Source organism: Kwoniella dendrophila, chromosome 6, assembly GCF_036810415.1.
Source record: "Kwoniella dendrophila CBS 6074 chromosome 6, complete sequence".
Lineage (NCBI taxonomy): Eukaryota > Fungi > Basidiomycota > Tremellomycetes > Tremellales > Cryptococcaceae > Kwoniella > Kwoniella dendrophila.
This window is the reverse complement of record NC_089481.1, coordinates 12,293-33,909: the sequence shown is the minus strand read 5'-3', so window position 1 is coordinate 33,909 and position 21,617 is coordinate 12,293. Positions and strand designations below refer to the sequence as shown.

The window sequence follows — 21,617 nt, the reverse complement described above, 5'->3', positions numbered from 1 at the left end:
ATCAAGATCCTTTGATAACGCAGTTTATCCTTTGATACAATGAGAAATTTTTTTCAAGCATATAGCTGGCGACGTCTTCTGTCAGTTTTCAAGTGGTAAAACCTATACAAGTCTTCATTGTCCTGTGTCTAACGATTAATTCCAACCTTGTTCTCATCCAGCACGATTTTTAGGTTCATGAAATACAAGGAATTTACAAGTATGATGTGGACTGAAAGGCTCACTTCAGATGATCATGATCACCACGATGACTTATTAACTACACTGACCAATGCGCGTTCCTTCGTACGCGCCGCAGGTGATATCAAAGCTGAACACTCAAGATCGGATACAGGCATTGAAGAATCCCCCTCATGCGCTGCTGATCTTGACAAAATCTTAGGTTCACTACAGGTATTAGCAAACAAAGGTACAGATAGCGGATTAGATACCACATCACCCGCATCACGACCACTAACAGTCAACATCTACAAGAAGAGTACACAGGGTAAAACGCTTGGGAATACATCTAATGGTTCTCAACTTTCAGGAAGATACAAATGTACGGTCAATGGTGATTGGATGCGAACAGTCTATGCAAAGCGTCTGCAAGATAGATTGCCATGCACCAACCTTACAGCAGCTATACTGGACCACGACTTCCATTGGACATGCTACGAACAAGATATCGGACTTCAACTGTCAGGCCCAAGATCATTTTTCCCTGTACAAAGAGGTTTCGCGACTGTCGAGGTATCTATTTCGACATGTTTAGACAAGTCATCTGATGAAGTGAAACGTGAACTCATACAACATGACGCTTTTAAGAATTTAGAAAGCCTTTCATTTGTTGTTGATAGTCACATACCCACTTGGTTTGAAGAATCTGATGTCGAATCTAGAGGACTTGATGGAACTTTGATGAGTGAAGATCATACCAAAAGAGGTCTCACAGCTGCAGGAAGTCAAGCCATTACTTTGGTCGCTCAAGGACGTACTGTCGGATCTAAAGTTGCCTTGACATTTTCACCAAGTGAATTTACATTCCACTCTTTTGAAAGATCGTTTGATCCAAACGACCCAATTGAAGAGGATGATCAAGAGGTCAAGGTCCAAGCTGAACATCATGAACAGTCAAAGACGAAATCTTTGAACAGCCTCACGAATTTACTTGCGGGTAAGACTTTTGTACTCCCTTCTTCAAATTCCTTCAGAATAGAGTTTGATAACGGGGTTAACGTTGCACATACGTCATCGAAATCCAATGGAGGCAAGCACGAGTTCAATGATCCATCGCTCCGCATCTATAGATGGATGGAGATGAGTTCTTCATAGAGGGTTGATAGACGAGTATTTGGCGAGTCTCTAGCGGTTCGTAATCCTGATACGTTACTTGGTTCTTATAGTTGCACTACTTTAAATGATTTCTTTCCATGCAGAACATATCATTTGCACCTACCTTCGGTCACAGATAAGCGCAGGCTTTAAATATTTCAGCAACTATTTTGTACGTTTTATGAAGAACGTACGCCGAGAAATACAATTTGGTGCTCTCGTATTCTTTCTTTGCCATTTCCGCAAAGTTATGTCTGTCGATCCAAATACCATTGCCTTGCGACAACCTTATTGTGTACGTGATGGTACGATTCATATGGATGCAGAAGCAATAATCAGGTTATTTTAACACCTTCGACACGGTGCATTCGTTCTACAATGTTCAAACCACGTACATATACACTGCTATTTTATATCGCTTACATAAAAAGATAGAAGCACCACCTATTTTTGTTTGTTTTTTTGATTTTCTTGTTCAATAACCCGATGTCACCGTCACTGTATCGTGTCTCTATTTGCACAAAGACCAAAGTCGATCAATGGGCCCCGCCAAGTGGAATTGACTGAGTTTTCAAGTATTTTAAAGGGCATTTCGAAGGTTACATTGTTTATTGCTTGGTTGGTATGATATCCTAATCAAGCCGATCTAACGTGACTCAAATCTTCGAGATGTTTTACGTCGGACCCCTTCTTTTCGTCTTGGTCATGTTGTATCTCTTCGGCATATTGAACCTCTTGGGCCTGAACTTGATCTTCCTGCTCATCCACATGATCGTGCTCTCCAAACAAGGCATCTATACGCTCGATAGATAAACCTTTGGGCTCCTTGACGAAGATCCAGACGAGAAGAGTTCCAAAAGCGGACATAGCCAGTAATATCGAGTAAGATTTGGCACCAAGGTTGGCTGACGCTAGAGGCAATTTTTGTCCGATTGCAATGCCGATCGCGATGGGTACAACATTTGCCATGGCTACACCATATTCTCTCGCATGACTGGGCATGATTTCGTTGACGTATATAGTGGTAGGACCTGTCCAAAGCATCCAATACGAGAAAGTGATGAATACAATGAAGAAGACTACAAAACCGTTGGCAACATTCGATCTATTATTTTCGGTACCGATGGCGATACCAGTTATACAAGCAAGACCTAGGGTGTTAACGAGTGAGCCATAGGTTATGCACGTTCGACGACCCAGCTTTTCGACGACGTAAGATGAAAGGAGAGCTGCAACAGCATAGGCAATTGACAGACACGAGTTCAGCAACAGTGATGCTTTTTGAGTGGTCAATCCCAAGCTTTGGTAGATAATAACGGCGTAGATCTAGCGATTCGATATTAGCACCTCTTTTACAGCGATTTGGCGCATGATAGACAACTTACGGTCAACAGCGCAATACCACTGAGTTGTACAGCAAGCATGGGAACAAAAACGTGAAACATTCGTTTTCGAAGACGTGCGGTGGTAATGAAAGAGAAAATGCCGCTGGAATCGTTTTGTTCTTGCCATTGATCATATCGTCTGATTTCTTGTGCTTCAGCGACTATCGCAGGGTCATCCATCGGTACCCCACGAATCTGAGAAAGAGATTTGAGTATGGGCTTATCATCTTGACATAAATATGTCCGTCTATCAAAACAGAATTGCCTCGTATATATACCTACAAGGTATCTTTGCAACAAACCGACGTCCGTTAGATATATCCTCTCTGACATATTCGATTAGAAGTATGCTGTATGCTAATCAATATCGGAAAAATCTTTTCCATTGATACATTTCATGCATATGAGATATAATTCTTGCTCCGCTTCCGACGTGAGTGCCGCACACCTCAAAGATATTTGGCAAAATCATCGGCTGCCTGTTTATACAAAGTTAGGAATAAACACGGGATTAACGAAGGAAAACTTAGTCATAATACGGGGAACTTACCTTTGATAATTCTGTCATGGTTCCTTTTTCCATAGCTGTATGACCTGCATCTGGTATCCAGGTGATCTTACTTTGCTCGCCATACGCCCTTCGAAGTTTGTTTGCTGTGTGGGGTGGACAACATACATCATATCTGCCATTTACCATGTAACATGGAATATGTCGGCTAAATGATATGATCAGTAAAAACACCTACTAGCAGTCTCACTCACATTTTAGAGATTTGAGCTTCCGAAATGATGAATCCATCTTCAAAGAATGACTTCGTTACATGAAGTCAGTGATTGTGATTACGACAATGTGGAGATATGCCACTCAGTTAACTCACGTTGTGAAGGAAGTAATGCGCTTCTATAACGGTTTTTGCCCTTTCCTACTGGGTTAGAAGACAATCGATTGATGACCCGAATGACTCACCAGATGGTTGGATCTCTTCCAGCTCTGTCAGCATAATCAGGATCCTGAATCAATTTATAGCAACTACTTTCGTAAATCGTCCATTGTCTAGCAGCTTTTTCTCTTATCGCTTTATCAGGATAATGTAATAATTCATTGTAAGCGTAAATAATGTTATGTCGTTTCTCTGGAGCTATGATTGACGCAAACTCTTCCCTGTGAATCGAAATGTCAATATACCGTAGATGAAGTTTACCGTCCACTAGGCTACATACCATTCTTCTGGGAAATAGGCTGTAGATAGGTCAATTAGCCATTACCCATATGTGCTATTAGGCTTGTGCATACCTTTTGTCTGCGTTTGATAGAACCACTGAGTCTCGGCATCATCGGCTAGGTAGATACCACGTAAGATCAATCCAGCTACCCTTTCGGGATGTGATTCTGCATATACGAGGGATAGAGTTGATCCCCTAAGATGTGCAAGCAATCAGTTCTATGCATGATTCTCTGTTGAAAAGTATTCTGGGTTCACGATAACTCACCATGAACCGCCAAATACGAGCCACTTCTGTATACCGAGCTTTTCTCTGATTTTCTCGATATCCTCAACTACACCAGCAAGGATAAGCGACGTATATCGACCATGATAATACAACGATGATCAACTCACCTAAATCACAAGTTGTATTCTCGCGTATTTCACCGGATCTATCGACACAATCAGTATGCGTTTTTTGATTTAAGCACATCGAAGAAACTCACGGCAAAGATTTGCCTGCACCTCGCTGAGAAAACACGATAACTCTGAATACTTCAGGATCAAAGAAAACGGTATCTTTGAGACCTGCACCACTTCCTGGACCCCCGTGTCTGTGAGATGTTAGTCTTTGTTCAACTATTTTTGACTCAACGGGATCCATAACCTACATGAAGATCACTATAGTCGCATTAATATCTAAGCTGTATCATGATACACAGTCTTTGATAACTCACCTGGTTTCCCTTTGGGATTACCACTTTGAGTATCACTGTTTGAGGTCAGCTTCAGCATATGATACATATCTCAGACATCTTCAATCACTTACTGAAGCTTATAGAGTTCCGAAACCTGGATATATCCTTCATCGAAAGCTTTGTGAGGAGCATATGGACTGTGCATCCTGCCTATGTAATCAAATACTAGAGGAGAAAATCTATGACCAAGAATCGCTAAGCAGGATATTGATAAGGATAAGTTGACACTAAGAGTCTTCCGATAGCTAATTCTTTCAGACGTAGACACGACAGGGAGGTTGTGTTACTGAACATACTTGATACAAACTTACTGTTTACATAGAATATCTTCACCAAACATATGTCAAGTTGTAGACTACCTCCACATCTTGCTGAGCTGAGGTCGGTCGGCCCAGCCGATGTCGGATCAAACGCTTGATTTGTGCTTTTCCGAAATTCCGGTAGAGACACGTCACCATGTGATCACTTGGTTCATTCATAACTCATAAATCTGGGATCAGGAAGGGTCGATCCTGACCGAATAGCATCCACATTTGTGGAGGACTGGATCAAGACCTGACCTTTGAGCTGGTAATTCGAAAACATCACTTTAACCGTACCATTCCCATTGCGCACTGGCAGACAGAACCATGTCGAGCAGCAATGATGTTTCGCAAATATGCTCATCAATTCAATACATCGATCGATAGAGGACACTTCTCAATATTCAGCCTCTGACCCGATACAAACTCATTACAAGCAAAATTTCGATATATAGCTTCAACACAATATAAACAATTGTACAGAATCCACACACCCTTCTTAGCATCATTCGTGCTTTTCTGACTCAATTTTTTAATAAACGTATCTCAAGTAGGGGTTTTGGAGGTCGGTGGCATCTTCCATAGCAGTTCTTTCAGCGAGTAAAGCCAGTTCCTCTTCAGTGTCATTTTCACCACGTTCTCTCATTTTTCTATCATGTCTTTTATTTTCATACCACATACCCAGAGCCAAAGCGGCAATGCACACTGTTTGACCTGCAAATCCTCCAATCATAGCCTGTACAAATACATAATCAGTAATCGGTCTCATTATGAAAGAAAATCATCCAGAATACTCACCTTGGTAGCGGTAGGGTATTGATTTGCTTTTTCACTTGCGATCAAAGTATGAGGACCAACGATATCTGTTGGCAGCTTGTTAGCGATCCACCTTGGTATAGGGATCTTGAGATGATTACTCACTACCAACGCAGAAACCAAGGAAAGTGATTGTAGTAACAGTTTGTCGTTTAGTGTAACCACCGATGTTCTGAGAACCGAAACGTCAGCGATATTTTTCAGACCGCTAGTTGATGCCATACTCACAGAAGTGACCATGATAACGGCAAAAGTGAAACTAATGAATGAGAATCCAGTGACCAAAAAGCTACCAGTCTTCCCCAAATGATATGTTTTGGTGCGTAAGTCAGTACACAAGTCATTGCAATGGCTACGCAATTACCCCCGATCTGTTAATCGACATTGTGATTAGCAAGAAATCTGGATACAGTCCACTTTGCACACTTACAAGCATCAAAGCTCTCATATTCTTCCACCGACTGGCAACCCATGCGGCGATCAACAATGGCCATAAGCAACACATTTGATATGGGATATCTAACAACACGGTTTCGAATTCACTGAATCCCAAAGAACTGATAATGGTAGTTGAGAAGAACGAGACAATTCCGTTGGGTAGTTGCGCACAAATGGTACTGAAAAACATCAAATATGTTCTGATCACATGATATTAGCGCAATACGGAATCTGTATCTGCGGTATCGTACATATACTCACTTGTAATCCACAAATACTTCTCTAACTTGTTCCCATTTGAACTCAGTGTTTCGAGTTCCGACTCTATTTCCAGCAACTCTCTTTACAGCAATAATCCTTTCCCGCGGTGTCAAGAAGTACGCAGTACCAGGAGAATCTGGAAGTATGAAGAACTGGATTACACTCCAGATAATGGTAAGCTGAATCGAAGATTATGGTAAGCATGATATCCGAGCAGTCTCAATCTTTTAGCTAACTTACGGCACCTAGCAGAAGGAATAAAAGTCCCCATGATGGTACAGCAGTTCCGGAAGTAGGACCCAGACCATAAGATAAGAGACCTCCAAAAATGGCGAAAGGGCAGTTCATCGATACCCAAGCTGGTAGAACATTAGCTTGAGGTTGCGCAATTTTACCAACACTCACTCATATGTCTCAGTGGCAACTCTTGCAAGTTGTACCAGAAAGGGGTCATAAGACTCAAACCGGGACTTTATATCATTGTCAACTTAAAAACTTCATAACTTCACTTACTACGACCCCAGATTCGAGCATACCTAAAATAACTCTATTGGCGATACCACCAGCGAAATTGTGACAAGCGGGAGTGGTGATTATAACAACACTTGTAGTATGTGTCAGAGAAACTCATGTTGGTATGACATAGGGGACCTACCCCAGAAAAAGCCAAGCACAGACAATACACGAGCAGTCTGAGTAGGCTCACAAGATTAGCTTACAACAGCGAAACGAAAAGTGTGAGAACAAAAACTTACGGGATACAGTATCTTTGCATTAATAAACTAACAGGATAAGCGGCTACAAGGTATCCAAAGTATTACGAAGACGCAAACCAACTCTGAAGGGGTACTTCTCAGCTTATGTCGATTCGCTACCGCTCAACAGACTCACGTATTTGGATCCAGTGGAATGTAGAGATTTGTCCATTCCAAAAAGCTCTGTTTCAACATCAGTACTGTATATTAGGAGAATCCGGTGCAAATGGTTTGCACTCACTTCCATAATTCAATGCGGTTTTCTGTTAAATAAATGGAATATCAGCACTTTGCCACAGGAAGTAACATTTTTAAACTCACATCTAAATACGAAAGTCCTTCGAAAATACAAAAACAAGGTAGAACTCTCCAATCGATCTTGATTTTAACTCTCTTCTCTTCTTTTGGACTCCAATCGATGTCTTCTGCTTGAGCATAGAGATCACCGCCAATTTCGTTCTTGTAGTCATGCAAATCTCTTCCATCCTTTTCAGAATGAGGAAACTCTGCAACATCGTCGACTGTTATACCGGGTTCGGTTGCTGAGATGTTTATCTCATCTTTGATTTCAGACATAGTGGAAGCTTGTATAGTCTTCTGATTGACTTGAGGACTCGTGTTTCCAAGTAATAGTGTTGTTGTCAAAAAGATCAGTCAATTATAGCAACCGACAATCCATCAAGTTGTACTCCGGACTATTTATAAGTAGATCCCCGTATTCTATTACTGGAGAACATTCGGTCGGCCTGACCTGTCTCAACCTTATCTATGGATATGAAATACTTGATGATCAAGGACCAAAAGATACGGTACAAAATTAAAGTATTTATTTGTACGATTGGAAGTTACAAAACTCAGGGAAAAAGGAATTGCTTATCATATGACTAACAGTATATGCATCATCATTCCTTAATGCTTTGACGGAAATTCGGGATAACCCATTTCCAACTTCAGTCGACTTCGCGCAAATTCGCACCAACCGTTTTTCATCCCGTTATCTATTATTGATACAGCTTATCACACGCCAAATGTAGCAGTCCATGAAGCGTTCATATGGATGGATGGCTTCTCAGCGTATCACGAAGCAGAATGCATATGATGAGCCAGATAGGCGAGTTCGGGTATTATCATCCATTTGCGTTGTAGTCCAAAGCCCAATCCTGAAATCCGAAATCCTGATCTAAGGCTTGCGACCAGACCTGAAAGATTTGTGTAGATGTCAGTATTGGTAGGACCGAGCCGTGATTTGATAAGGCTCACTGGATCATCCGTCAAATTCGCAAATAGACTCTGCATATAGCCATCTCCACCAAATTCTGGGAAAATATCTTGAGGTGATACGTTATCTCCTATCGAAGGGTTGGAGTTGAGCATGTGCAGTCCTTCTGATAGTGTCGCATCGGAATTCGTGTTATCTTGGGCGATCGGATCAGCGATGAGTTTTCGTATGATCTCTGGTTGTAAGACGAAAGACAACTTACTAGCACGTTGAAGATCGTCTACGGTGAGGACTAGACTTTCTACTCGACCAAGTAAAACACGTATATCTTCACCAGTGTTTGAAGACTCCGACATACTTCTTAATAATTTAGCTAATGGTTTCAACACTTTAGGCATTTCCGGTAACAATGCAATCTGAGGAGCGAACATCATAGCTGCGAATATAAAACCTATAGAGAATCCGAAAGCGTGACGAAGCATAAATTCCTGAATATACCGATTAGTGCATTGAAATGGATAACCTATAAAAGTTAACTCACCATGGAAGAATTAAGAGTGATTTGATATACCCGTATTTCCAAGGATAGCCTGATTGCGTCTAAAGCACAAGATGTTGCGGTTTTTATGCATTGCGATCTAACTTCTGTGACAATGCCATTGTTGCTCTTGACACCACGTAACGCAAATGAGTATATGTAGCTAGTGTGAACGGTCAGAAAGGTTTCGTGAATCACATGGCATTGTGGCTACGAGGGCAAAGTAGTCACAGATCTACTTACCATCTTGCAAAAGCAAGAGTTACCCTAAATCTAGCTCGGTCTCGCAAGAACTGTGCAGTTGAGCTAGTTTTAGGAAGGACTACGGAGGTGTTCATATCTGCGATGTATACTGTCGTTAGTGGGCGAGCTAGAAAAAGATACAAAACATATAACTTACCTGCCTGCCAATTGCTTCCCCACTCAATCATTTGAGCATCATATTCCTCTATCAGGCTAAATAGACCACTTTCTTCGCTATCAGCCAAGTGTTGAGCTTCCGCTGTATATTCCTCATTGTATGTGACAGGCAAAGCTTCTCGAAATCTAAGTAATATGCAAACCATCTGGCAATATGAAACGATGCGAATATCGAATTCAGTTACCAAAGATGCCAGAATCCAGCCTGAGGGGGAGTGAGGTATGGGCCTTTGGACTAAAGAAAACCATCGTAATGCTTCGTCTATTGAACGATCTATTCCTCGCGATATAGTAGGGATACCGGCATATAAACACATACTAGTCCAGCTGTTCAGTCAGTGAAAGCAGAATGTTGGCAATGATTACTCACTGTAGTTCCGCATTGCAACAAGACATCCATAACCTGAACCGGCTGATCAGCTCATTTGCTCTAATTTCCAAGTCTTTGAGCTCGATTCCCTCTGTCAGATCGCGTACCAGTCGTTCTAAAGCGGATGTAGATCTATGTAAACCAACTTCATATGCCCAACCTACTGCCATTCTAATTGTACGCATATCCGCATGCCAAGCGCCGAAGATTATCGCTGCATGTATATCATCTTGATTAACTTTCCCAGCCAACACTAATCTTCTTCGAGTGAATTGAGCGCATCTACCGTGAAGTCCCGAATTTCTTGGTGTGTCACAACGTACTTCTAACGTGATTACAGCATCTCGAAGTAAGGTAGGCGTATTTGGGAATGTAGTAATAGGCTGTAAGAGCGGATTCCTGCGAGAGAGGTGTTCTTTGTACAGTTCAAAATATAGCATTGCTTGTTCTTCTAAGACTATTCCTACTTCTATCAGTCCAGCAGTTGCACGAGATCTAGCTTGTTTCTTGGGCGCGTATCCTAATTCTTTTGACCATAATTGTAATTGATCTTCGGAAAGGTATGGATGAGGTAATTCGTGTCCTTCTGTACCAGTTGTGGGGGATGGCAGGCGGCTGTCATGGCTGTTTTGATTGTGTGTACTAGGCGAAGATGACGGTCGTCGTTTTCCACCTCTATGTTGATTGTGATGACCGGAAAAAGAAGCTACAGACGGTAACGATGATATAGGTGGTCGTACTGATATGTGTCTTTCTAGAGCTATATCTGCATCCGTTTACATGCCCCGTCAGTCCAATATTCTCCATGATCATCTCTAAGACCGCTTCGTGTCGTTTTAAAATCCTAGCATGGTTCTCTTTCAACGTCAATAGCTCCGCTTGAAGCGTTGCAACTCGATCAACATTGACAGCTTCCTCTTGAGCATGACTAACGGTATTTACTTCAACCGGTTGAGGGGGATTGGATGATTTGGGTTGTACGAAAAGACAATCTACACCTATTCGAACACATCTGTAAGATCAGCTCGTATTCCACTTGCTGTAAACTCACCTGTTACATGGTCTACTGCCAGAACATCTGACTTTGGATTGACGGCAAGGCAAACATGCCCGAAGAGATCTATATGGATTGTTACGAGACGATTCTCCAGGCGACATTTTGTGTTCTCATCGACTTCAACAATAATAACATGCTATCTTTGGGAAACACGCTGCTCTGGGAAGGTTGTCAATCCTACTTTCAATCCACCCAATTAATCATCGTACTATACCTGTATATACCGGATACTGTAAACAGAACAATTAAGAGTGGGATTATGATGTCGGCTTTTTCCGATTACCATAATATAGCAATGTCTATCCCTGAAGTCACCTAAAGTGTTCTCGCTGGGCGGTTATTTACTCTTTATCGCTGCCTCCCTGTTAACTAGCTGCTAGAAAGATGCAGTTTAGTATCGCTTTGCAATGCTAGAAGGAGACGAAGAATATCAGTATGTTTTGTTATCCGTGATCAACTATATCTTTGACAGTTCAACCTTCCAATCTCCCTCTCACACCTAGCTCTTCAAGCGGACCTTCTAACCGCCAATGCGATTCCACCTTATCCTCAGCTGTTCTCAACATTCTACTAGCTATTAACGACTCACGTAATCGGGCCGTAATCCGCTTTCTGGTCAGGTCCCTCACGTGCGATCTTGCCATAAATAGTCATGATTCGATATGCTATAGAATGCGATTTTCTCGGGATCAATCCACCAACTTGTTCTCGGAGTAAGATGTAGATGAATTGCCAGATCAGATAAAGGCGCTATCTTGCATGGCGTTCGGACCTGAACTAATGGGGTCATAAACTTGTAGAAGCTATGAAGAGGGTGAAGCGGGTCTCCAGTGGGTTTTAGCTGTTCTCTTCTTAGATAACTCTTGTCAAGAGCGGCCCCACATGGACAAGCATTCCGCTCCGAAGAAGTATATATAAGGGAGTCAAGTTTTCAACTTTCAAACATGAAAATTAGACAATCAAGTTGATCAGAGTAAAAGTTGCGAATAAATTCGATCAGTCAGACATGAAGTTCACAACTTCTCTCTTCGCCCTCATGGCAGCAGCCTCTACTCTGGTCCAAGCCAACAACGATGCCTTACAACCATACTCCATCTACGCTTATGGTATCAATGCAACCTTCCTACCATATGGGGCAAGATTGACCAGTTTATACGTACATGATAGGAATAATACTCCTCGGGATGTTGTTTTAGGTTATGATGATCCCGCTCAATATGTCAAAGATACAGCGACCAACCATACTTATTTTGGTCCAATAGTTGGGTAAGTCGATGAGTGTTCACTTGTAAATATGGAAGCCGTTGCTAAACGTTCCATTACAGGAGATACGCCAATCGAATTCGAAATGGTACTTTCACCATCGGAGATACTGAATATCAAGTTCCTGCTAACGAACACGGTGGACAAAATACTCTTCATGGTGGCAGTATGGGTTATGATGATGTGAGTTTACTTATTTAGTATAGCATTTACCGTGCTTACTGATGAAAATGATGAAGCGTAACTGGACAGTTACTGCATCCAATACCTCGAGTATTACCTTCACACTCATGGATCCTAGTGGTTATCAAGGTTTCCCAGGTGCTGTCGTAAGTGGTCGCGCTAGTAGTTTCAACATGATTTATGCTAATACCATTAGAACAGCTCACCCACGTCACTTATACCGTCACATCACCACCTCGATTGACCACTCGAATCGTGTCTGTTTCCCTTGATTCATATACACCAATCATGCTTTCTACCCACATCTACTGGAATCTAGGGGCTTTCCAATCTTCAACCATTCTCAACAACACCTTATACATGCCTTACTCTGATCGAATTATCGATATTGATTCTATCCTAGATCCAACCGGTGGTCTCGCATCTGTTAAATATCCTTTACAATCTTCATCACTTCCTTTGAACTTTACCCAGCCCAAACAGATTTACGAAGGAGCGCTCTACTCTCAACAATGTGGAGCAGGATGTACAGGTATTGACAACGCCTTCATACTTAATCGACCTCTTTACTCATCAATAGATGACGCCTCATTCCCAGTTCTCGAGTTAACCTCACCGGATACTGGTATCAAAATGAGCTTGAAAACGAACCAGCAAAGTTTACAAATATACAGTTGCGGTGGTCAGAACGGAACGATTCCAGTAAAAGCTAGTCAAGGTAAAGGATTCGTTGAAAAATATGGTTGTTTAGTAATTGAACCGCAACAATGGATCGATGGTATCAATCATCCTGAATGGGGACAGACCGAAAGACAGATATTTGGTCCAGATTCTCCTCCTCAAGTCCTCTGGGCTTCTTACGACTTTACCACCGTATAGAGAATGGGGGGAAGAGGCTGATAGTCAAGCACTGGGGATATGTATATAATGAGTTAGATTAACAAATAAAGTATAATACAAGTATGGGCTGAAGCAAAACATCGACATGAATCTGGTCGATTGATACATTGTCTTGATTGGTTTGCTTCACGGCTATCTCTATAAAAGTCGACATGGTTATAATCTTATAATTTCGTGGTGTCACCACAAATCTCTTATTGATTAAAGCGAGAGATATACTCAGCTGCAGCAATTGAAATTGTATCTAGACATCTAGTCGTCGCCAACAAATGACGTCCTTTCCTCCCCTCGTATGACACTATTTCTCTTCTGGAGTCAGCGAAATGAGAATCGCCGATGATCGCTCATTTAACTACACGAACGTACCCTTGATATGGTGACCTGATTTACATACCGGATTCATCACGTCGATCAGTTCCAAGGGATCTTCCTTTCCGGCGGATTCTAAATATTGATCACAGCAGTTCTTTCATTTCGGGGTAACCAACCTAAAATTTCAGACTTACGATTCCGCCGGACTGATTAGATGAGCAATTCGCAGGTCATCATTGGTTTTCTTACTATCTTGAGACATGTAGTCATATATCCAGATCGTATGTATGTCCGTTATAAATTGGGATAGGAATATCTTGATACAAGAATGTTTACCAAATTCAAATTCACGACCCGTTCTATGATATTCGCTGTATTCTTGATTCTATCCATAATAGTTGCTATCGCTCCTACCGTAAGTTAGTGACGCCAAAAATACAGAATTTGACTGATTATATCTCAGATGTACAAAGCAGCATCTCGAAACCCTTATAACAAATGCTATGATGGCATGCGATGGTTCCACTCCCATTTACGCGTAAAATGGACAGATATTCGGTCAGAACTCGCTCGTGAAAAACCGTCAATCCAGAAACTCATACCACTAATCGTTGATCTTACCCGACATTTAGGTGGCCATCACCGTATTGAAGAAGGCGCTGTCTTCCCATTACTTGCTCAAAGATTACCGCAATTTGCCCATCGTGCGGAACATGAAAAAGAACAGCAAGTCATGCATAGAGCTCTTACAGATTTGGAAGGTTACGCACCATATGTACTGCATAGACCAAGCACCTGGTCAAAACCGGAAATGTCCAGCTTGGTAGATTCACTACATAGAGAAGGCTTGATTTCCTCATTGGGCAGCTGAAGAAGAGAGTTTAAGAGCGAAAATCTAAAACGTGCAGGTTTTACGTTGCAGGAGCTGGCACGTATCCCACCTTGATAGACTTTTAACTCTAGCGATGAAATTGTATGGTCTAGACATGTATGCATGAGTGTACAATAATTAATTCGCAATGATAAGACAAGAGTATTAATCATCGTTGTACCGATAGCGGGATATTGCTGAGAACCGACTGTAGATGTTTGTCACCTCTCCTGTATTCCCTTAATATGATCGAGTCTGACCGTCGGCCTAATGATCAATCGCAAACACAAGTGCAATTGATTACTTATGAATATAAGTTCGACAGGAGTTCATCAATGCTTTTCCAGCGGAAGACGACATGGCAGGACAATATCCTATAAAGAGAGCGATATGATCAACAAGGTAACAACATGTATTCCGCCGGATCTGTAAACATATGGCATTACCCCTCAAACGGTCGTATGCTGGTAATTCACCATGTCCAGAAGAGATCTGGCTTGAACTAATTAGATAATGCTCAAATCGGTCTGCAGCCTTCAAAGATAATGTATAAGTAGTAGACATGCAACAGCAATCAGATGTTCTTTCATTTCAAGACGAGCTTTGGAAAAAATTGAAAACTTTCTATCAAGTGATATCCTCACAATGTCGCTCTCCAAGATCACTCGGGTCGATACTATCGTAAGTTTACCTGAACCCTTTCAGTTTCCCTCGCACTCAGACTTACAGTTCTACGAACACTGCAGATGAACATTGTTTGTCCATTCTGTATGATGAGTTCTCACAAGCTAGCACTTGCGATTCAACAATTCAAAGCGGAGAACCCTTCCACCCAATTTCAAATTCGTGTTCAACTTTATTTGCTTGACCCAGATGTTAGTGCTGAGCCAATTTTAGTTGCTAAAAATTCTACTGCTCGTTTCAGGGTAGAGAGATGGGAGTCACTCAAAAAGTTTGAAACAGAGAAGTTCGCTGCAATTGGCTTAAAAGCGTGAGCTACAGGAGTGTATTGGAATCCATGATAAAGCTCATACCAAATATATAGTAATAATGAAGGCTACACCTCTAGTACTGTTCCAGCACATCGCCTCCTTGCTTACGCCAATACAACCAACGTCGATGTTCAATGGCCACTTGCTCTTGATTTGATGAAAGCTCATCACCTTGATGGTAGATATCCAGCCGATCCTACACTGCTATTTAATCTCGCAGTGAAGCACAAGGTGTTCACCGACGAGAAAGAGGTCAAAGAGTTGCTTTCTACAAAGCAATATGTTGCAGAAGTTCGTCAAGCTAGTCAAGAAGCCAAATCTGGTGGGATAAAAAGTGTTCCATTTTATCGGTTCCAAGGTGTACATGATTCTCCTAATTCCAAAACAGCTGATGAGTTTATCGAAGTGAGTTTCTTGACCAGACTTACATCGAGATGTTTGCTAATGTCACAGCAGTTGTTCAAGCAATATTCGTCGTAATTTCGGAGTCAGCAGATTTACGGAATAAAGATCCACCATCTGAAAAAGCTAGAGATTGTGTTTTCGGATACTCATATAACCCTTTGCACTGTAATAAGGATGATTGTTGCCATCAAGATGTATACTTTCTGTCCAGGTAGATCAGCTTCGTTGATCAAACTACTGGTATTCAGTGACCATTTCGGGTTAAAATGTTCGGACATTGTAATTATTGATCACCTAAATGTCGAAGACGGTGTAGCTATTCCTCCGTGTAACTTGTAAATGTCGGTTCTTGATTGTACCGAGAACGTGATCACAAAAGTGTATTTAATCAGAATCATCCTATAAAAACCTAATCTTCCCATTCATATTGCAATATCAATTCTCCACCTCAAATCATTCGAAGTCTTCTCGGTATGCTTGTTACAAACGTCTGTCCTGATAACGCTGATATTGTGATATGCGGAGGTGAGAAGATATCCCCCCAATACAAAGAATCGATTATAAGCTGAAACATCTTCCTCAAAGGTGGAGGTGCAGGTTGCGTCATAGCAACGCGTCTAGCAGAAGCAAGACCTGATCTATCGATACTTCTCCTAGAACAAGGGCCTGATAACAGGGAAGCTACACGTCTGCAACGTGAGTTGTTCTATGACGAAAGTACTGTATGGCGAATGATTGAGATTACTGACTACACTTATAGGTCCTCTGGACAGTTTGTTCTGGCTTTTTCAGAAAAACCCATATTGTGAGCTCTCAATTTGCTATTGTAAACCACATATACAATATTCAACTAACACGTCGTAGTGAAATGGATTGATTGTGAACCAGAAGTCGAACTTGGCGGTCGACAACCACGCATACCAGTGGGAAATATACTAGGGTGAGTTGATCTACTACAGCATACTTATAAAAAGGATATATACTGATCATGAAACATATTAGAGGTGGGACAAGTATTAACACTTTGGTAAGTACGATATGTACAAGCTCTTCTTCTTTCCTTATCGGTACAAACCCATGAAAGTCTTCGCTAATCACCTCAACTTTATAGATGTATAATACTCCAGCTGCATCAGATTTTGATGATTGGAATCAACCCGGATGGACGTACAAGGATCTAGAACCCCTTATTCGAAAAGTAAGTTCGAAACACTTCAACAAGCATATAATCGTTGATCAACCAATGTTCCCACATAGTCAATCAAATTTACAAGTCCTGAACGACCAGGTAGTTCTCCACATAGTGAAGAAGGTATATTTGAGGTCTCACGAGGAGGGTACGTCTTACTTTTACGAGTCAATAAACTTGAACTGACATTTTTACTAGTCACTCTGTTTCGTATGGCGATGCGCACGCTAAAGCATGTCGACTTGTATTGGGTAATGCTGTAGAGACTGATAACGTTACTACGTATCGGAATGGACATTGCTGTAAGTTCTGGATGTCTGTTCGAAGCAAAGCACGGTTCTACGCGTTGAGATAAGACTGACTGGAATGTGTGATATATATTCTTTTAGTTGGCCGTCAGGTATGTTCACACATGTCCGGTTCATCCAAGTCGAACCATGCTGATATAATTCATTGCGTAGCCAAAATTAATCACTGTCGACGGTAAAAGATCCAATGTAGCGGATGCATACCTACATCCTACCAAAGCCAAAAACCTGATAGTAGTTACAGGTATAACAATCGACAAAGTAGATCTCACGGGAACAAGAGCTACTGGTGTTTCAGTCATCGGTAATATCCAGCCTGCTGCAGCTTTCGGCAAATCTGAGCGATACGCCAGAACAGTCACAGCGAATAGACTAGTGATCTTGACCTGTGGTACTTTGGGAACTCCAGCTGTTTTAGAGAGAAGTGGTATTGGTAGTCCTGAGGTTTTGAATTCTGCAGGAGTAGCTGTAAGAGTAGATCTACCTGGTGTTGGACATGATCTGGATGATCATCAGGTGAGTTGGGTTTACTACTTTCGACTTTAATCGGGAGTTTGCCTGGAAGTATTAGCTGATTTGGTGATAGCTCATCTGTCCAATGTATCGAGCAAAAGAAGGCTACTATGAACCTTTCGATGAATACGCCAGAGGTGTGAGAAGTGTAAAAGATCCAATAGATGCTCAATATGATAAGACTGGTAAAGGTGTTGCCGCTAGTAATGGTTTTGATTTTGGTATGAAGATACGACCGACAAAGCAGGAGATAGAGTCTATGGGTCCAGCTTTTACTAAATACTGGGATCGCATTGGTGTTAATAAACCGGATAAACCATTATACTCAAATGGTAAGTACGGAACCAGTGAAGCTCTCAAGACACAGATAGCGACAGCTTACATATCTCCATCACAGTGATTCTCCCATATTTTTACTCTTATCGTCCTCCACCTGATGGAAAGTACTTTTGCATCGGTGGATTCCATAATTGTACGTGTGAATCAAGGTTTTATACATGTGCACCATGTTGATCCTGGTCTAGATCCTGCTTCTCGAGGATCTGTACATATAAGCACTTCCGATCCCTTCGCCCTCCCTAAAGCCACTACAGGTTTCTTGAGTCGACCTGAAGATCTTCCGGTTCATGTTTGGTATTACAAGAAGTAAGTTTTGGATATAAGACGTATCACAAAGTCATAGTGCATATTGACTTATCCGCAATTATAGACAAAGGGAATACAGTCGTCGATTACCATTCTACCAAGGGGAAGAACCGGACTCACACCCACGATTTGATGCCAAGTCTCCGGCTCGATTGCGAGATGTGAATGATCTAAACCAAACAGATAAGCCAGTCGCAGAAGATCATATCATATATTCTGCTGAAGATGATAAGGCAATCGAGCAGTATGTCAAGGAAAATGTCGCTACAGCGTATCATTCAATCGGTACATGTGCAATGAAGAAGAGGGAGAACCATGGAGTAGTTGATGAAAAATTGAATGTTTACGGAGTTAACGGGTTGAAAGTCGCAGGTATGTGTCCTACTTAGCTTGCTTGGTATAGAAAGCTAATCGGGTTTTCAGACCTCTCGATCTGTCCATCAAATATTGGATCCAATACGACAAGTGTCGTTCTATTGATCGCCGAGAATGCTGCCGACATCTTCCTCGACGAACTGAAAGAACCACTCAAAAACCAAGAAAAAGTTCTCAAAGCCAAACTGTAATAGCGTGATATACAGAGGCATGCATTGACAGCTTACTGCCGGCATCCTCTTTCTCTGCGAAAACCAGGTTTATAACCAACCATTTCTATTGTATGAATACTTAAGGTCATAACACGAATGCATTCTCGATTTATAACAATTACCAGTCTATATAATTACAATGACGAAAACAACCAAAATTATTGAATATATTCTCTTCTTTCAGCTTACACGCACCGTTAATACGCTTACACCTGGATTCGACGAGTAAATCCGGCCTTTATCACCTGTATTCATCCCAATCTGCTTATTCCGACTTCACATTCTGAAAATATCCAACGACCCTTCAATGTTAAATGACTTCTACCACTCTATACTGAAAGACTCGCATTAACCGTAGTAGGATGCGAATGATCAATATGGGAAATTTCCATCTTTTTGTCGAAATCAATCGCGTTGACGTCTTCAGAAGTTTGAGCGAATTGATCAGCCTTGGTGTATTTGAACTTTCTAGCAGATACGTGATTCTCGAATAACAAATCGATTTCACCGAAAGCTCTTCCTTTAGTTTCGGGCAATCTGAACCAACACCAGATTAGACAGAGCAAGTTGGTTCCAGCGTAAAACAATGCACATTTTGCTCCCCAGTTCCAAGCTGTGCAAACACATCTTTCAGCTGAGAACCTATTCATGTGGGAATTGAGAGACTCACCTGTTGGCTGAATCATTCTTGGAGTGACGGAATTGTTGAAGATACCAGTGACGTTGTAAACGAATCTTCCGATTGTAATGGTTTTGTATCTGAGTCTACCAGAAGGTGTTTCTGCAACAATTGGGTAACAGACGGGTCCTACAGTTGACATATTGCAAAGGGTTGAGATCACCAGAAGAATACCAATCGCCAAATTTGCTTTCTTGTCATCTCGGAAACCAAGTGCACCGACTGTGTTCTGCTGTCAGCGTTTATCGAACAAACCAAGAAAGAAGACTTACTAGCGACAAGACAGCAAAACATGAATGCCAAACCGCTCATATATAATGTAGATCTTCCTGATCTGGCCATGAGGAACCACGAGATGACACCACCGATCAAGTAGCAGCATGACAAGGATATATTGAGGTTGAAAGATTGAATTTCGGAAAATCCAGCTCGTTGCAGGAAAGTTACTGAATACCCAAGAATTGCGTTACCGCAAAGGATTTGAGCTGCCCAAACAACACAATTCTGGAGATACAAAGTTATCAGCTACAATTAGAAATAACGATACAATTTAACGTACAATTTCGGTTCGTCTCAGGTTGATGCCTTTGAAGCATTCAAGTATAGAACTGCCTGCAGTTTCCGCTTTTTCAAGATTGGTAACATGTGTAATATAAGCAAGAGTGGAATCGATATCTCGGTCCGTTGTGTTTCGGGTATCTCGTAAACGGACCAAAGACTGTCGTGCCAGTTCTGGCTTGTTCCTTCGTACAGCGTTCCAAGGTGATTCAGGAGCGAAATATGCCACGAAGAATAGCGGTACAGGCCAGATCCACTGAAGACAAAAGGGAAGTCTCCACCCTAAACCGATGTCAGTCATCAATTATACTATGACAGAAAGAAAACCAATATTTACCCCAATCTCCTTTGACATCGACGACCCCTCGGATTACTGCAGAGGAGAGCAGAATACCTAAACCCCAACACATACACACGAATGCAGTGACATATGCTCGTAAAACAGTCGGTACCACTTCACTAGCATACGATGTTGAAAGGGTTTCTGCATTCAGGTTATATGTCAGCTACAGCTATTTGGCAATGTAATGATGGATCCGTACTGACGGAAGACACCCCAACTGATACCACAGATTACTTCACCTACAGCCATAACCGGTAAATTTGGGGCGAAGACGAGGATGAAGATTGCTGCAGCCATCCACACCATGAAGAACATCATAGTTTGTCTGGCACCGAAACGATCTTGTGCCCACATGTTGACACATAAACCAGTAAGCTGACCAATGGCGGACATGTTACTCAAGATAGATTGCCACGATGCTGAACCGTCATGTCAGTACGAGATATAGCGTATCAAAATAAGGCAGCCTACCTGTAATGACTTTGGTACCATCGGGTTGGATCTGACCAAATCGTTCTTTAAATTGAGATTGACCATAAAATGAGTTAATCTGATAAGAGGCAGAATGAGCGCTACTTAGAATTATCGGTCGTGCATAAAGCCAAAACATACAGTGACTAGATCGAATCTGCAAGAGGTATGATGAGTGATATGCTTCAACATAATCGCTTATAAGACTTACCCCTCCATGACCAAACTAGTGGACAAGATCATAGCCCAGAAGACTGCCTTTTTATACTTGGACAAGGCTTGTCTGATAGTAAGTTGATGATCGAAGGCATCAGCTTCTTGAGCCTGAACGATCAGATCAATTGTTGCTGGATCGGCATTGCTGATATCAACGCGAGTAGCGACTACCTTTTCTTGCGCCATGATGTGTGACTTGTCGAGGATATCTTGAAGAAGGGTTTGTTAGTATCGAGGTCCCATGGGGACCAACGAATTATATATACCTTACAGCTGCTCTCAACATTCCGAAACGAACCAAAAGTGATACCGAGTATATTTCGACAAATCCTATACATTGAACC

At 41.7% G+C, this 21,617-nt stretch overlaps 10 protein-coding genes across 10 annotated transcripts; 5 read left to right on the top strand and 5 right to left on the bottom strand.

Annotated features, from left to right (window-relative positions):
- Positions 1 to 201: 201 nt before the first annotated feature.
- L201_004573 (uncharacterized protein) lies at positions 202 to 1,314 on the top strand (the record flags this gene model as incomplete). The annotated part of the gene is made up of 1 exon (XM_066220314.1): positions 202 to 1,314. The coding sequence occupies one exon, from the start codon at positions 202 to 204 to the stop codon at positions 1,312 to 1,314; it is 1,113 nt and encodes a 370-aa protein (XP_066076411.1).
- Positions 1,315 to 1,950: 636 nt separating this feature from the next.
- L201_004572 (prolyl aminopeptidase) lies at positions 1,951 to 4,807 on the bottom strand (the record flags this gene model as incomplete). The annotated part of the gene is made up of 13 exons (XM_066220313.1): positions 1,951 to 2,640; positions 2,700 to 2,894; positions 3,250 to 3,415; positions 3,462 to 3,511; positions 3,578 to 3,617; positions 3,667 to 3,861; positions 3,921 to 3,939; positions 3,994 to 4,118; positions 4,191 to 4,257; positions 4,319 to 4,356; positions 4,411 to 4,543; positions 4,642 to 4,676; positions 4,734 to 4,807. The coding sequence occupies 13 exons, from the start codon at positions 4,805 to 4,807 to the stop codon at positions 1,951 to 1,953; spliced, it is 1,827 nt and encodes a 608-aa protein (XP_066076410.1).
- Positions 4,808 to 5,496: 689 nt separating this feature from the next.
- Positions 5,497 to 6,888, bottom strand: L201_004571 (uncharacterized protein; the record flags this gene model as incomplete). The annotated part of the gene is made up of 9 exons (XM_066220312.1): positions 5,497 to 5,700; positions 5,763 to 5,827; positions 5,886 to 5,952; positions 6,009 to 6,077; positions 6,137 to 6,151; positions 6,211 to 6,418; positions 6,480 to 6,658; positions 6,720 to 6,838; positions 6,885 to 6,888. The coding sequence occupies 9 exons, from the start codon at positions 6,886 to 6,888 to the stop codon at positions 5,497 to 5,499; spliced, it is 930 nt and encodes a 309-aa protein (XP_066076409.1).
- A 408-nt stretch (positions 6,889 to 7,296) lies between these two features.
- L201_004570 (uncharacterized protein) lies at positions 7,297 to 7,810 on the bottom strand (the record flags this gene model as incomplete). The annotated part of the gene is made up of 4 exons (XM_066220311.1): positions 7,297 to 7,317; positions 7,371 to 7,417; positions 7,476 to 7,497; positions 7,556 to 7,810. 4 exons carry the CDS (start codon positions 7,808 to 7,810, stop codon positions 7,297 to 7,299), a joined length of 345 nt encoding a protein of 114 aa, XP_066076408.1.
- A 551-nt stretch (positions 7,811 to 8,361) lies between these two features.
- L201_004569 (uncharacterized protein) lies at positions 8,362 to 10,939 on the bottom strand (the record flags this gene model as incomplete). The annotated part of the gene is made up of 10 exons (XM_066220310.1): positions 8,362 to 8,433; positions 8,495 to 8,649; positions 8,716 to 8,941; positions 8,995 to 9,154; positions 9,235 to 9,331; positions 9,392 to 9,557; positions 9,782 to 9,814; positions 9,889 to 10,547; positions 10,763 to 10,779; positions 10,833 to 10,939. The coding sequence occupies 10 exons, from the start codon at positions 10,937 to 10,939 to the stop codon at positions 8,362 to 8,364; spliced, it is 1,692 nt and encodes a 563-aa protein (XP_066076407.1).
- Positions 10,940 to 11,844: 905 nt separating this feature from the next.
- L201_004568 (uncharacterized protein) lies at positions 11,845 to 13,163 on the top strand (the record flags this gene model as incomplete). The annotated part of the gene is made up of 4 exons (XM_066220309.1): positions 11,845 to 12,104; positions 12,164 to 12,284; positions 12,341 to 12,430; positions 12,486 to 13,163. 4 exons carry the CDS (start codon positions 11,845 to 11,847, stop codon positions 13,161 to 13,163), a joined length of 1,149 nt encoding a protein of 382 aa, XP_066076406.1.
- A 661-nt stretch (positions 13,164 to 13,824) lies between these two features.
- L201_004567 (uncharacterized protein) lies at positions 13,825 to 14,367 on the top strand (the record flags this gene model as incomplete). Its single annotated transcript, XM_066220308.1, has 2 exons — positions 13,825 to 13,911; positions 13,960 to 14,367. The coding sequence occupies 2 exons, from the start codon at positions 13,825 to 13,827 to the stop codon at positions 14,365 to 14,367; spliced, it is 495 nt and encodes a 164-aa protein (XP_066076405.1).
- A 773-nt stretch (positions 14,368 to 15,140) lies between these two features.
- Positions 15,141 to 15,839, top strand: L201_004566 (uncharacterized protein; the record flags this gene model as incomplete). Its single annotated transcript, XM_066220307.1, has 3 exons — positions 15,141 to 15,358; positions 15,413 to 15,764; positions 15,816 to 15,839. The coding sequence occupies 3 exons, from the start codon at positions 15,141 to 15,143 to the stop codon at positions 15,837 to 15,839; spliced, it is 594 nt and encodes a 197-aa protein (XP_066076404.1).
- Positions 15,840 to 16,237: 398 nt separating this feature from the next.
- On the top strand, positions 16,238 to 18,985 carry L201_004565 (uncharacterized protein; the record flags this gene model as incomplete). Its single annotated transcript, XM_066220306.1, has 15 exons — positions 16,238 to 16,289; positions 16,350 to 16,460; positions 16,525 to 16,569; positions 16,629 to 16,704; positions 16,767 to 16,791; positions 16,876 to 16,962; positions 17,022 to 17,101; positions 17,152 to 17,255; positions 17,343 to 17,353; positions 17,415 to 17,777; positions 17,848 to 18,106; positions 18,172 to 18,246; positions 18,299 to 18,419; positions 18,484 to 18,791; positions 18,843 to 18,985. The coding sequence occupies 15 exons, from the start codon at positions 16,238 to 16,240 to the stop codon at positions 18,983 to 18,985; spliced, it is 1,860 nt and encodes a 619-aa protein (XP_066076403.1).
- Positions 18,986 to 19,335: 350 nt separating this feature from the next.
- Positions 19,336 to 21,459, bottom strand: L201_004564 (uncharacterized protein; the record flags this gene model as incomplete). Its single annotated transcript, XM_066220305.1, has 9 exons — positions 19,336 to 19,619; positions 19,677 to 19,907; positions 19,958 to 20,189; positions 20,245 to 20,525; positions 20,581 to 20,727; positions 20,790 to 21,005; positions 21,058 to 21,136; positions 21,199 to 21,214; positions 21,269 to 21,459. 9 exons carry the CDS (start codon positions 21,457 to 21,459, stop codon positions 19,336 to 19,338), a joined length of 1,677 nt encoding a protein of 558 aa, XP_066076402.1.
- Positions 21,460 to 21,617: the final 158 nt, after the last annotated feature.